The sequence below is a fragment of the Drosophila virilis genome, chromosome 2, assembly GCF_030788295.1.
Source record: "Drosophila virilis strain 15010-1051.87 chromosome 2, Dvir_AGI_RSII-ME, whole genome shotgun sequence".
Taxonomy (NCBI): domain Eukaryota; kingdom Metazoa; phylum Arthropoda; class Insecta; order Diptera; family Drosophilidae; genus Drosophila; species Drosophila virilis.
The window spans coordinates 5,915,405-5,930,850 of NC_091544.1; the positions used below are offsets into that span (position 1 = coordinate 5,915,405).

The 15,446-nt window shown below is 38.9% G+C and overlaps 2 protein-coding genes across 4 annotated transcripts in view; one reads left to right on the forward strand and one right to left on the reverse strand.

Moving 5' to 3' along the window:
* Positions 1-9,150, forward strand: part of Dmtn (transmembrane and coiled-coil domain 2 protein Dmtn) — a 28,804-nt gene extending 19,654 nt beyond the window's left edge. The window contains exons 2-10 of one of the 2 annotated variants that reach the window (XM_032439483.2): positions 3,527-3,711; positions 5,749-6,429; positions 7,043-7,107; positions 7,175-7,689; positions 7,790-7,910; positions 8,050-8,154; positions 8,217-8,330; positions 8,402-8,577; positions 8,644-9,150. In XM_032439483.2, coding sequence (XP_032295374.1) covers positions 3,527-3,711; positions 5,749-6,429; positions 7,043-7,107; positions 7,175-7,689; positions 7,790-7,910; positions 8,050-8,154; positions 8,217-8,330; positions 8,402-8,577; positions 8,644-8,770 — 2,089 coding nt within the window. In that variant the 3' untranslated portion in view covers positions 8,771-9,150. Of the gene's footprint in view, positions 1-3,526; positions 3,712-5,345; positions 6,430-7,042; positions 7,108-7,174; positions 7,690-7,789; positions 7,911-8,049; positions 8,155-8,216; positions 8,331-8,401; positions 8,578-8,643 lie in introns of those variants that run through there. The other variant, XM_070207155.1, reaches the window with a different exon arrangement.
* A 1,147-nt stretch (positions 9,151-10,297) lies between these two features.
* Positions 10,298-15,339, reverse strand: gzl (godzilla E3 ubiquitin protein ligase). 2 transcript variants are annotated; one of them, XM_002054683.4, is made up of 9 exons: positions 15,012-15,339; positions 13,130-13,464; positions 12,891-13,066; positions 12,730-12,824; positions 12,343-12,536; positions 12,081-12,276; positions 11,680-12,018; positions 11,415-11,565; positions 10,298-11,341 (listed from the first exon to the last, which is right to left on the reverse strand). In XM_002054683.4, the coding sequence occupies exons 2-9, from the start codon at positions 13,241-13,243 to the stop codon at positions 10,972-10,974; spliced, it is 1,635 nt and encodes a 544-aa protein (XP_002054719.1). In that variant the 5' UTR covers positions 13,244-13,464; positions 15,012-15,339; the 3' UTR covers positions 10,298-10,971. The 2 variants fall into 2 exon arrangements, with proteins under 2 accessions (XP_002054719.1, XP_070063257.1); XM_070207156.1 differs by lacking the exon at positions 15,012-15,339 and adding an exon at positions 14,473-14,489.
* Positions 15,340-15,446: the final 107 nt, after the last annotated feature.

Below are 15,446 nucleotides of genomic sequence, written 5' to 3' on the forward strand. Positions count from 1 at the left end.
AGATGATTGTTGCGGTAACTAAAAGTGGGTGTACAGGGGGCGGCTGATAGTTGGACATACACATACTAATAATACGTACAGTAAATATGTAAATATTCATTGACATCAAACCTGATGTGGCCAACAAGCTAGCTACCCGAGATGATGACGCTCATTAGCAAATGGCTGCGACAGCGCATAATTGAATCTAACAAATGCAAATCAAAAAGTCCCACATATATCTTCTCTATGTGCACTAATAAATGATGCCAACTACTTCTCTCTCTCTCTCTCTCTCTCTCTCTCTCTCTCTCTCTCTCTCTCTCTCTCTAAAAAACCCTTATACCCATTTTTAATGGGTTCAGGGTATAAAACCTGTGTCGCATCGTTGTGATATAAGCATATACCCAACAGATTTTGTTCCAAAGAAGAGAAGAAATAAAGAATAGCGTGTATATGATATATTTTTGAACAGGCATTGTTTGAAATTTTTCCGGCTGTCAGCTTGGAAAAGAACCGATCTATCCGGAAGAAGCCTGAGTTGATAGCACTATGTACATACGAATATGTACATATACATATACAATTGTCATCTGCGGCTGTAGTGAGGCTGAACTTTGGCTCAGTGTAATGATAAACAAGGAATTTATGTTCGCCCTGCAATTCATGCGGAAGTCGCATTGTGGCTGTTGTCGCTTTTCTCTATTGATAACTGAACCGAGTTCGAGTGCACTTTATAAACTGATCGAGCGCTGACTAAACAATTAAGCCAGACGAGGCTCTGCTTATCATGCGCCTTTGTCTAATTGGCCCGTGATAAGTAGTACACCTCAACAGACCCCGTATGTGGCCACAGCGCTCGTGCGTCGTCTCCAAGTGCAATAACCCTGAAAGCAATTTCATACACATTGTGATACATTATAACATTTTTGTTATAATTTTAATGCGCAGCTCTTGTTATTTACTTTTATTTGTATACCCTTGCGTAGAGAGAGTAGTATAATTATGTCTCGACTTGTGTAACGCATCAGATTGTCGTCATATCTCGGCCGAGTCGAGCTTCTTTATCAGAAATGTATTTTCGATCAAAATTAACTTTTTGTGACTTAATTCTTTAAAATATCTTGATAAAACGCTTATTTACCAGCTACTTTATGTTTTCCTTTAACATTTTCAAGAGTATTTAAACTTCGGCGTGTCGGATATTTGTTTGTTATTATTTTTTTTTTTTTTTTGTTTGTTTAAACAAGACAACGTAGAAAGCGAATGGGGCGAGAGGTGAATAACAGCAACATAAAGCAGAAGAAAAGGTTACAAAATGCGATGATTAAAAATGTACACAAAGACAATGTGGGGCTCCGAAGGGGAACAGCTAAAGTAGCCCCTGGAAAATGGTTATGGCCATGGCAAAACATGATAACGACGGCCGGGTTAGGGGAATGTGTTTGAGAGAGTTTCTCTTGCAGCTAGAGCGCAGTCAACTGCAGATGAGCATTTGGGTTGGAAACGCAGCCAAAGCAAAATTAGCAAAACTTTGGACTGTGAAAAGTGCCCTAAGTCAAAGCGCCTTATGGAAATGAAAAAAAAAATGCCCCTAAAGCCGTTGGCGCGATGTGAAATAATTTTAATAGAAATTAAGCTAAATTTTGATCTAACTAAAAATCATCACAAATTGTTGTAAAGTGTCTTATTCAGATTCTCAAATAGTTTCTTCGAAATGCCAAATAAATTTGCAATATTTTTATTTTTATCAAATATCATGCAAATAGGCAAAAAACTTTAATCACAACTTAGCTTTTGGATTTACACATTTAGTTAATGTTTACATACGAATATTTGTATCTGGACTTCTTTCACTTTTATACTAAAGAATTCTTCTTTTGAAATTTTGCCTAATCGAAAGCTTTAATTAATAATAACATTATAGTTATAGAAATCATTTAATTTGAGCCTACGAAAATACTTATCCCAAATCGTAAAATATTCTAGCGAGTTTTTAAATTCAAAGTTGTCAAATGAAAATATTTTCTTGTTAATTTTTAAATATCTTTCAATTATAAAAGTGTTGCGCACAAAGGAGACGTAACTAGCCTGCAGTTAAATTGAAAACAAAAACTGTTTGCTTTAAAAATAAAAATATATATATATATATATAGAGTATATTTCCAACAGCTGCTACGAATTCGGAATTATTTATGATGTTTCAAGGTACATTGGATTTCTCTGAAGTCGTTCGTGTGCCAGAGTAAAACCACATTTTCAGCTTCATTTAAAATGAAAATTGAGCACCCTTTTGTGGTATATTATATAAGGTACGTTCACTCAGCCCACACAATTGTTGACTGTTTCAAGTTTTGGGAACCGGCGCATGTGTATACCCTATGTGTATACATAGTCAAGGAATGTAAAGGGAAATAGCAAAAGTGTTTCTATATAAATATTTATAGTAAATTATAAACAATTGTTATCTTTGTATGCCATCAACGCAGCGCAGTCATCAGCATGCGATGCACAGCACTTGAATTGTATTCGAGCCTCGATCTAAATACGGTTCAGCACCGGAGCAAGTACATCAAAATATGCAATCACATTATCGTGAACATAATAAACATCCTTATCAGGTGCATATGTACGCACACTCGCCCCGCGCACATATCTATATATGTATATATAGATTGTATTTATATCTGGCAGCAGGCACTTGTGCGCCAACAAAACGCCGAACGTCACTTAACGACAGGCAATTGTTTAAATATTGATCGAGCCGCCAGTATATATGTACATATAAATATATATATGTATATATGTATGTATGTACAAAATAATACTATATATTTGGTATGAATAATAGCGCTTCCAACTGCGACGAGGTAGGTTCTGCGTTTAGTTCTTAGTTACTTGCAGTTAATTTTTGTGTGAGACATATATATTGGCTTTAGCTAGGTATTTATGCAGTTACTTTAAATAGTTAATGGTTAGTAAAAAATGGACTTTATGGGAAGCATCTTTCTGAACAATGTTTAATAGGTTTAGTTTCGGATACAATATTAATATTTATAATTTTGTTTGTGAATTTCACACATTTCTTGACAATTGCATGAAGTTGCTCAAAAGGTTATTTAATATCAGGCCGTCGTATTAGCTGTTTTTGATTCCATTCCAGCTTATTTAAAGCTGCCAAAAAATCAATAAATATGCCTTAATTTGTGGCTATTCTTTTGTTACCACCCTCACAATTCGCTTGGAATGTGCTTTCAATCTGCCGACAAGCCCATAGAACGCGCACAAAAATGCGAAGAATTTATAAATCGTTTAATTATTTTTCTGTTAAATATTATGAAATGCCACGATCTGCCAAATTGGCAGCTGGGCATTATTATATGCTCCAGTTTTGAATGACTGTGATTCGGATTATCAGCAGCCCAAGTTGATTCACCTTTTGACTTTGGACTCGCCGAGCAATTCTGTTTGCACTGGCCGCTATCTCAGTCTCAATGACAATATTTTCAATAATTAACATATTTGCCGTTTTTTTTTGTATTTGCAGCATTTGGAGGCAACTGCTCGAGATTCTTGCCAAGCAATATGCAATAATGGATTCATTGCCATCAGTTAGCGGTAGCCGGGATCATCTAACGCTGCAGTCGTTGCAGCCACTGCGCTCCTCTCGCGGTTCCAGCTCCAATTTACGGGCCAGTCGTTCTCCCTCAGCCACCAGAAGCAGCGAGCGAAGTAAATATAATTATAATTATAACTATTATAATCCTCAAACTGATAAGTTGCCCGTCAAGCACCAGCACCTGCAGTTCGGTTGTAGCCCAATAGCTTAATCACCTGGCCCATAATTGAACTCATGCGACACGCTCATCAACAGTCCTATCAGTGTGTGGGTTGATACGGATTTAATGCGGCTAGAAATGATAACCAATCTCTGCCACTTATTCACTTAGCACTTCCGCTCATGCGGCTTAGCAGTCGGTGCTAATTATGCTGCGAGATTTTATAGTCGTGCAAAGAGCAATAAACCTAAATAGATTAAACAGGCTTAATTTAATGAAAATCGTCTGCTAACATGTGTAGATAACAATTTTGTTCCACAAGAATCTTTATTAAATTTCTCAACTCACAGATGTAGACACCTTTTTATATATCATGCAAAGCCCAGAATATTCTCACTTTAATATTTTAACAAAATATGTTTAAATAGCTTTCATTCTGTCGCAGACCTAATCTAGTGATATCTTGAAATCAACCAGTAAATATTTCGAATCTTCACTTCCCAATCGCTCACTTGACGATGAGCTATTCAATTCTTAGGCATATTTCCGTATATTTTTACTACATATAAATACTTATACCCTACTATATAAATACACAGTTAAGGTTTGAAGAAGAGCAAATCGTTTATGTTTGAATAGATTACAGCAAATGTTACACTTGTTGAAAAGGACTAAAACAAAAGTCATAAACAATGTCAAACTTAGATACACTTATCATTCGCATCAAATCTCTAGTCTCTAAATTATGTGTGTACACACTGTTTTAAGTTGCTTTTAAATCATATTTATTTTGTTGCTCTTTTTTTGATTTTCGTAATACTTTGAGATTTTGTAGTCAAACATTTGCATGCAAATGGCTTAAAAGCGCACAAGTGACAACATGTGTTGTGTGCTTTTAAGCGCTGCATATGTGTGCGTGTGTGTGAGTGTGTGCGTGTGTGTGAGTATGTGCGTGTGTGTGTGTGAATGCATTTGTTGTCTTTGATTATTGTTGCTGAAATTTATTTTAACACATACATACATATGTGACGTTTGTGTGCGTTCATATCGTTCTTTCGCATTGTATTTAACTTGTGTGTTGATTATCCTTTTGTTCTCGTTTCTCTTTTATTTCTTTTGTGTATTTAAACAGCTTTGTAACCGTTGACCGCTACAGCACCCATACATACGTACACACATATATCTATATATATATATTAATATATATATACAACGTAGGTATAAAAATAGAAAATATTTCTAGCTAAACTTGCAATCGCACACATACACACATGCACATTTACAGTTATGTGAAAAATAATACGAACCTTGGCACACTAACAGAAAAGTTGGAGCTCATTTTTGTTTATTAATTACATTCTTATAAATATAGCATATATGGATTTATAAGTGGAAAGTAAACTAAATTGCCTTTTATATATCAAATTTGTGCATTGATAACAAATTCAAGATATTTCCTTCTTTGGAAAAATATATGTTAATTTGTACTTTTGCCATATAGTAGAATTGTTTTTCACGCATAACTGTACATACACAAATACCCATTTTCACACATTTCGTGCAATTTCAACGATTTTCTTTCCACAGCAATGCAGACGCGATTTTAAACGCTTTTTAATCGCTAACATTTGCTGCTGCTGCTGCTTTCTCACTGTCTGTCTCTATCTCTTTCTCTCACTGTCTCTTTTGACGCACAGCTGTCATTAACACACACACATGTACACTCTTGCTTACAAACGCAGCCGCAACAACAACAACAACAACAAAAACAACAAGAACAGCAGCTAATTGAATTTTTTTCTTTGTGGTATTTCGAGAGTTGCTTTGTGTTATTGCTTTATCATTGTGTTTGTTGTTATCGTTTGCTGCGACTGCACCTGTGATTCGCCTCGCCCTCATCCATCTGACTATTTGAAGTTTGAGCCGAGGCACAGCCATAAACTACATATATACGTACCATAAATACTTTCTATGCGCCACAACTCGGCAGTGTCCAGGGAGCGCACCGGCGACTCAGCGACAGCATCCGCGACCGGAACAGCAGCGACGTTGGCAGCCATTCAAGCGGCTGGAACGGCAACTGCAACGACGCCGACGGCAACGACGGCGGCAGCAGCAGCAGCAGCAGCAGCTGGAGGAGGTGGAGGAGGAGCGTCGGGTACGGCGGCCAGTTCAACGACAGCCAACAGCAATTCGTCGGCCTCGTCCGCCACAGTGGCAGCTGCACAGGCGGCTGTCTATAGCGGCGGCAACACGGTGACCGGCAGCCTGAGTAGCAGCGGGGGCGTGGCAGTGCGAGGTTTTCGCAGCCACAGCCCCACGCACCGGCGACGCAGTCGTGAACGCCAACGACGCACACATGGCTCCGATCAGGGCGGCCTGCTTGCCTATAGCGGGATTGTCGGTGTAGGCATTGGAGGCGATATGGCCGACTTTGGCGGTGGCGGCGGCGGCGGCAGCGCCGGCACTGGCAGCGGACTCGAGGATTCACGTTTGTCCGGCAACGAGGACTACTACGTATCGGTTGTCTCCGATGAATTCGATGGCAGCAAGAAGCTGCATCATCGGCGCACTCACGAACGCAGCTCCAGTGTGCAGGCCATCGATCGTCTCAACACGAAGATACAGTGCACCAAGGAGTCCATCAGACAGGAGCAAACGGCCCGGGATGGTGAGTACAGCGAATAGCACTTGTTTTCCATCGATTCGTTAGCATGTGTCCGAGAATTCTCTTTTTCCATAGCATACTTTTGCGAGCTTTGGCATTCGATTTAGTGAAAGTCGTCAACAAACGATTGCTCCGAACAGTTATTGTAGACAGTAGGCAATATCATGCAAAGTAATGAGGAATAGTTTAGTTAAATATATATAAATCTTCCGATTTGCAATGGCAAGGTTTTCGATCGATTTCCAGAGAAGCTTTCAGTAGTCCGTTGTCACTCTGGCTCCAAAAATTTGTTTAATATTATCAGTTTATCTGACACGGATATACACAAGTATATACTGCAAAGCTTGCTATTACGAGCATCCTGACAAAACCAATATACTCTCTTCACTTTCTCCAAAAAGTTAAAAAAAACGTGATTTTTTGATGAAATCTATATCCATCTAAATAACCAATAAAGTATGGAATAAGTTAGGCTTATCCGCTTGTTACATTGACGCGTGAACTAATTTAAAAGTTGATGTAATAACATTTTTAAAAAAATCAACTCAATTTTTATTATCTCCGAGGGAAAGAGAAAAAAATGCCCTTTTTTTAACATTTATTATTCTTCTTGTAGATAATGTGAACGAGTATCTGAAGCTCGCAGCCAGCGCCGACAAACAGCAACTGCAGCGCATCAAGGTAAGAGCTAAAATAGCAAATGCAAACCAATTGGTTATTAATTAAAATATATGTTGCTCATGTGCAGGCGGTGTTCGAGAAGAAGAATCAGAAGAGCGCACACAGCATATCACAGCTGCAAAAGAAACTGGACAACTATACGAAACGCGCCAAGGATCTGCAGAATCATCAATATCAGGCAAAGAGCCAGCACAGACAGCCGCGCGAGGTGCTGCGCGATGTCGGCCAGGGGCTGCGCAATGTGGGCGGCAATATACGCGACGGCATTACTGGCTTCTCCGGCTCGGTGATGTCCAAGCCGCGCGAATTTGCGCATCTCATTAAGAACAAATTTGGCAGTGCGGACAACATCAATCAGATTGGCGATGGCGAGCTTCAAGCCATTCAGTCGGCCAATCCCGACGGCCTGTCAGCGGGCGGTGAGCGATTGCTGCAGCAGCCCGGCGTTGGCACCTCAACGGGCTCTGGCGGTGGCAACAACATGAACAACAACAACACGGGCACTGGCAGCGGCACCGGCAAATTCAACAGCGACAACGGCAGTGAGTGCAGCAGCGTCACCAGCGAAAGCATACCAGCGGGGTAAGCAAAAGCATACAAGCGAAAGCATACCAGCGGGGCAGGGGATATTAACCAAAAGTTGCTGGTTGGATGATAATTGAACTCATTTCTGATTCCACAGATCTGGCAAGAGTCAGTCGGGCGCCAGCCAATATCACATTGTGCTCAAGTCCCTATTGACTGAACTGGCCGAGCGCAAGGCTGAGAACGAGAAGCTTAAGGAGCGTATCGAGCGCCTCGAGGTGGGTTGAAAACGAATTGACTACTTTAATGTTTTTCTCAGAGGAATATGCTTTGTGTTTGGAGATTTAAAATTAGAATTTAATAAATATTTTATTATTTTAATGAATCAATTAATTTTAACATTTCATTACATTTTAGACAAGCCAAAAGGAGTTCAACAGCTTAACCGCCACTCTCGAGAGCGAACGCTTTCGCGCCGAGGGATTGGAGGAGCAAATCAATGACTTGACGGAATTGCATCAGGTTCGTTCCATCAACATCAAGTGCAATATTTGTACTAATTTATGTGCGTGTCTCTGTTGCAGAATGAAATTGAGAATCTGAAGCAAACAATTGCTGACATGGAGGAAAAAGTACAATACCAAAGCGATGAAAGACTACGTGACGTCAACGAAGTGCTCGAGAATTGTCAAACAAGGGTAAGTCCAGACAGACAAACAGGCATTCCATTACAAATGTTAAATACTAAAACGCACCCCATACCAAACAGATATCGAAAATGGAGCATATGTCGCAGCAGCAATATGTAACCGTCGAGGGCATTGATAATTCGAATGCTCGCGCCCTGGTTGTGAAACTCATCAATGTGGTATTAACGATATTGCAAGTGGTGCTCCTGTTGGTAGCCACCGCTGCTGGCATTATAATGCCCTTTCTCAAAACGAGGTAAGTACACGCTATACGGACTTATGTTAGATACATATATACTCATCAACTGTCTTGTATTTGCAGGGTTCGCGTGTTGACCACATTTCTAACGATTTGCTTTATAATCTTTGTGATACGCCAATGGCCGGATGTTCAGGATATAGGCGGTGGCCTTGTGCGGCATCTCAAACAGTCGCTGGTGGTCAAGTGAAACGACTCTCTGTTCGATTAGTAGCGTCTTAATGTTAATAGTATTAAGTTGAAAACGTGCATACTTTGTATATAGCTTATAAATACACAAAACGTAATAGTTTAAAGTTAAATTAGTTACCATACAAAACGCGCATCACATGAACGACTCATATACACATATACGTACTATATACATTGTACAAACAAAATGGAAAACTCGCACACATCTGCACACTCACACACACATATACATATAAATACATATACATAAATGTATACACTTAGCGAAATTCGATTAAAACAAACTCTGCTAAAAGTTTAGTCCAATAACTGCTGCATTGCTGACAAGTTTCTGTGCATTACTCAATACTATAAATTAATAAATATATTTAAATAACATATACATATAGTTATCGTATACATTAAAAAAGTTTGTATTTGTACAAAAGATTATTTTATTTTTCTTGTTTCTTATTTTACAACTTCAACCCTGCTCGCCATGTTTGGAGCAATAATTAACGTGGCCTATACAATTCAACCAATATTATCAAAAGCCTATTTAAATTATAATGCAAGAGAGTACGCACGTATCTAGAAAATAAGATGCAAGTGAACTTGGTTTTTTAACAGCTGTTGTAATTTGCTGTCGGCGACAGTAAAAAATTTACTTTGACTACCATTAAAGGTAAAAATAATATAATTAAATAAATAATAATATATTCAAATACCTCTTCTATGAGTGTGGACCCTAGACTAGAGCATTTTTAATAATATTTAACAATGTTAAGAGAATTTTTTAAATAATTCAATAAAAAATTCTGTAGCATTCAGCTTCTGTCCGCACTCAACGAATCGCAGCATACTTTTAGGCGGCGCATTCAATAGAACTCGAAGCCATTATTTTTAACTAACTAATTTAATTATAAAATATCAACTTATCTCGGTGATAAATTGAATTTGGTAAGACAACACCACATCCGTATACTCATCTGCTATTCAACACCAAAATCTCGATGCTCAGACGTTGTCGGAGCCCTTACATCAAAAACGGATTATATTTATTGATACATCCATATTATTTAAATTATAGCAACTTTATAAATTAGACGCTTCGCCTGATAGCACCAACTGCTAAGCATGATTCTAATCGCTTAACAGACCCTCTCTCATTATGCTTCCCTGGCGTTTTGGCGCTTATATACAAAGTTATACGGGAAATAAGCCAAAGCAGATGCCATTTAAGTGGCTTAGTTTATTTCAATTACGTTTAATTTATTGTAAATTAATTTTAGATTACACTTTGAAACACACAATTTATTATGTCTTTAGGTTTAATTGATTTCGTCTTACAATATTTATATTTATAGTTGTGATCAGTTTTCATCAGTTGCAGTTGCTTCTTTTTTATTTAATTATCTTTGAGAAAATAATCACAAGCTAGCACTTTTATTTTTGATAATGCATTTTGAAAACCGTCATCCCTACAAAATTTTAACGTTTTTTTTTGTTTCATTATTCGTATTGCCTTTTACATTAAAAAATCGAATTGGAGAATTTAAATATATTACACAGCAAAACTTAAAATTAGTTAAATCGAGCATAATTATAGAGTAACAATCATACAAAATATAATAAATGGATTACATGTGGTGGATCATAACTTTGAGTTTCTGACTTGAAAACAAATTTTACATGCATATTAAAACTAGTGTTCAATCAATTGGTATAATTACACATGTTTGATTAATTTTCCTTTTTGACTTATTTGTATGAAAGTTTAATATTCTTTCGGAGTGTTGAGTGGATAAAAAACAAAAAAAAATCGAATATTGTATCCGAATCAGGTAAACATTTTACATTTTTGTTTTGTGTGTGGTTCGACTTTAGTTACGCAAGCCAATAATGTTAATAATATATAAGGTATATAAAATAAATCACAATTTGCATACGCATATTTATGTTTGTATGTAGTATGTATGAATGTAATATGTTTTTGGGTGCAAATCATAATCATGCATGATCGACGCGGCATGACGATGATGATTACAAATACAATTACAATTACATATTTATATTAAGGGTAAACATTTGTTAATTGTTTAAAACAAAGCAGCTGGCAGCCACAGCTTCGCCGCGTCCAAGCGACCTACACTTTACTACTTTTGCCTGCTTGGTGTGAACTATGCCTTAGAAAACTAAACTCTCTTATTCGCGTCTACCTCATATTAGAAACTGGCGATCTGCGGCGCTATGTGGTAGCGCGGCAACTCCTATGCCGCCCTGTGTGGGCGTCTGTAGAAACACCGAATCAGCCACTGCGGCTGCACCTGATGGCGTTTCTTGCTCTGTGGCGGGGGTACTAATTGCAATCGGTTCATAAATGGAACGATGCGGTGGCATATCGTCATCCTTGAAGGAGCCGCTTAAATTCGGATTTAGTATGTTGTTCGATGTGGGCGTGGACATAGCATCAGTCGCGGCGGTCGCCACAGTACCGCGGATCACAACATCACTTGTGCCAGACTCAAGATGATCGAGATATGGCGGTGCTGCCACGCTGATGCTTCTGGGCTCATCACGAAATAGGAAGCTGCGATTAAAATAAAACAAAAACAAGTGTAAAATATGTGGCACAAAATGGTATGATAATCTGCTAAACTTACCTGAAGTTTAACCGCGACCAAAGTGAGCGCCTTGGAGGGCTTAGCTGATCCACCAAATGAGCCGGTAAATTTGGTGACCGATCAAAGGGATTGACACGTCGTTGTACAGATGCCGATGTATTAGCCTGGGGTATAGCGGAATCCAAAAGCGCTGTGTTGGGTATATAAAAGGAACATATAATAAAATGTAATTTTAACATTTTAACACAAACTAATCTATTCATTCAGAGCTTAAGGGGGCTCACTAGAAATACTTAACACGCACCATTTTCGTCATCAGAGCTGTGATATTCCTGCGCTGCGGTGGGAGTATGCGCTGCATCCCCACGTCGAAATGTGCCATGTCTAGTGGTACCGGTTGCTGATGATGCAGAATTGATGCTGGCGCTGTTGCTGCCACTTGCCTCAGCAGCTGCAGTTGTCGCTTGGGGCTGCTGTTGCAACAGCGGCGTGGTATCATCATCTGTGTCAGTGACGCTATCTAAAGAAGGCTGTCGATTCCGACTCGCACGTGCTTCGCCTTTCGTAAAAACCTTCCGCTTGCATATGGGGCAGACGCGTCGATTTTCAGTTAGCCAGGGATCGATGCAGTGGCTGTGATAAGCTAGAATGCAAAAATTACGCGTTTTCAAATCAAATATTATTAAGTTAGCTCCATTTACTTACGATGCGAACATGGCAGCACCCGGAGCTTGTCGTCCTCAACAAAGTCCTCAAGACAGATTACGCATGTCTCATACTTGATGGTGGTATTGTTTTTTGTATAGCGCAGCACTGGAATCTTTTTGAGCATGCTTTTCGGCAATCGATAACGACGCAGTCGTCGCTGTTCCCGTATGCATTTGTATATCATGTAGACGATCTAGACAAAAAAAACAAGCAGATTAAGTTAAGCAAAAACTCAATTTAAGTTAAGCATACGATATACCATAATAAGAAAACATAATGCAATCAGTATGGAAAATGGCAATATCAGCTGTGTGTTGATATTGAAGGGCAGCTCGTCGTTTATGATTAGCACCACCTCTGGTGTAAAGAAAGATAACAATGTCTTGCCGGTCGTAAGACCCACAAAAACGGAGGCTATGTGTATCCCTGATGCATTGTTGGCGGTCATTTGTTCTGAAATAAGATAACGAATTTTTGCTTAAGTTACTCGTTTTGAGCTATAGAACTACGGAATGAGTGTAGACGGGTGACAATCGTGTCTGTCTCCTGGCATGGCTTATCAGAGCCCGTTAGCTAATTTAAGCACATTTTAACACACATACATGTTAATAGTCCGACTTAAAGTCTGTAAAGCAGCTTGTCATACCTAGTTCATCGCCTTCATTGTTGTAGATGATCACAGCGTAATAGGTTGCATTCTGAGCCACGCGCACTTTGCGCTCGAATGTGCAATCGCCACCGCTGTGTAAGCAGAAAAATATATCTTCACATTTTGGTATAGCTTTCAACAAGTGTAATTCTGCTTACCGCGACACAATCGCTACGAATTTGGCGCCAATTGGATAGCCGGTGCGAGGTGGTGGTTTTAGATTATCACAACCATACGCATTATTGGTCTCATGTGGCACCACAAACACACGAAGATTATTGCCCACGATGAGAGGTCCAAATGTGGCGGGCAAATCGTTAAATTCCTCAATTAGCTGTGTACAAGTATATTGAATTTTATTAGAGATTAGACAGAGAAGCTGGATTTACTTATGTACCTGTGTGGTGGTGCGCCTGTAAACGAGCACATGAGCATCGACGACGGCTTGATGGCATATCAAGCAGAGACCAAGTATTGCCAGTTTCAGTATGAGACAATGCTTCCAAGCCATGATGGTGTTAACCGTCTGCTGCTGGTGCTGTTTAGTACTAATCAACCTCAAGCTAGAAAAGCTGCTGTTGCGCGCAGTTGTTAAACTGTTGTTTTGCTGCTATTGCTTTATTTTGTTGATGTTGCTGCGTCTGCTGCTGCTGCTTATGATTGTTATCATTTGCACTATTCGCATGTCTCATCTGTGCGTATGTGTGCCTGGGCGTTTGTTTTTTTGGTGGCCTGCAAAACAAGTGCATAAATGAAAATCCATGAAAGACAAGCTCAGCGCAATGCAAACAAATGGCGTCGGCCAGAGCACCGCCATTGCCCGCTGATAAGATAAACGTTCTTTAATGCATACGTATATTATATACATATATATATTTTGTGTGTGTGTGTGTGTGTGTGTGTGTGTGTGTGTGTGTGTGTGTGTGTGTGTGTGTATGGGTGCATGAGTGTGTGCGTATCATCATTTTGTTTTCATTTTCTATGCTTGCTTCCTTCGGTCAGGCAATCAGCTGTTCGATTTTTGTTGACAAAAGTCCCTAGTGATGGCACTTTTACCGATTGTTATAAAATTGCATATTTACGCGGAGCAGATTCTTATGTAACAATTAGGACCATAACAAAGTGCCGCCTCGTTCCAGATTGTTGTTATGATTGAGCTTAATTTACATCAATTGAAATCTTGCAATATTTTGCAATGATATCTGCATAATCAATTGCTTTGCAAATAACAGCAGCTGCTACAGAAGTTAAAACAAACTTAAGTGAAAAGCTATCTGGCCAGCCGGTAGAATGAAACACAATGAATCATCGCTGGCCAGACGATAACATTCGGAAAGAACTTTGAAAGTAGAATTGCATTTTTGCCGATTTAGTTGAACCTGCGAAACAAACGTGGAGAATTTATGTGAATTATAGTGTGAGCTGATAATACATTTGGTATACATGCGGCAGGGGCAAAAATGTCACTAATTTTTGTATTAAATGCATAATTAAATAAAGAACGTCACATGTAATTAACACATCGTGCCCATACGAGCCAATACAACTGTGACATTAATGAGAACGTGACTTTGTTTTTATTGTATGCGCAAATAGAGAAATATAATCTGTACATAAACAAATAAACAAACACAAAGCCATCTGACATATGTGTGTACGCAATTGTGGGTTACTTTTAAATCATTGGCTGGAGCAGCGTGTGCCTTGTGATAAATATTTTGTGATATGTATAAGGCTTACCCTGATGCGATTCTTTTATCGCTACTTCAACGATCGTTGCCACAAAATACAAAATAAGTTATTCTTTTGCTAATTATTAACATATATCACATGTTTCAATCGACTGTTAATCTGCTTGAATATGCAAACAATAATTACACACACACACACACAAACATACACCACGCACGAAGGTATCCGCAGCACCACCCACCCACCACCAGTTTATACACAAACACTACGCCTTGAACTTTACGCACGCACAACTTTACCGTCAAGGTTTTTACTACAGTAAATAAAGAGAAAGACGCAGCAAATGGACTTGCTCCAACAGGTGAAATCCACAGGACAGCGCACGGCAAATCAATTAATATTTAAAATGATTGAAAAAAAGCTTGATTTACAACTGCGTTTGCTTTTGTTATGCCTTCAGTCTGTTGTTTGTGTGCGTGTCTGTGTGTGTGTGTGTGTGTTTGCACTGGTATGCAAAATAATTTACTTAAGAAAGCAGCTGGTGCTGAAGCATAACAATCGATATAACACGCAATGCTACTACTCACTTGTTTCTTATTGTTTATTATTGTATTTTTCTATTTAATTCGCCAAAGGCAACTTTTTGGTGTTTGCTGCACTGTTTTTTCTTCTTTTTAACACTCGCTCATTCTCATTCGTTTTTGTTCGTACTCGTCGCCATTGCAATTGCGTTGCAGTTAATTATGATTTAATGGCACAATACACGCACCGCCACTTGTGAGACTCAGCAAATGGGTCGGGAATTATTGTAATTTTGCTGATTACACATTTTACAGGATCTTAACTTTGCTTATTTAAGATGTTTTGTGGTCTAGAACTCAGCGCAGGGCTCGGACTGTCCAGTGTGACCATTGTCATATCGATGATTTCTTGCGAAAACCAATCGATGGATCGTTTATATTTTCCTATAGGGCTCTTCCTTTTTTCCGTATACAAACGTGATGAACTACATTATTATACTA

Bases quoted from the DNA above. Each gene is read 5' to 3' on its own strand.
- gzl (XM_002054683.4), bottom strand. From the start codon at position 13,243: ATGGCTTGGAAGCATTGTCTCATACTGAAACTGGCAATACTTGGTCTC. The intron at 12,537-12,729 runs GTATGACAAGCT...ATCTTATTTCAG, and splicing joins CAATGAAGGCGATGAACTAG to AACAAATGACCGCCAACAAT. The intron at 11,566-11,679 runs GTGCGTGTTAAG...TACCCAACACAG, and splicing joins CAGCTCTGATGACGAAAATG to CGCTTTTGGATTCCGCTATA.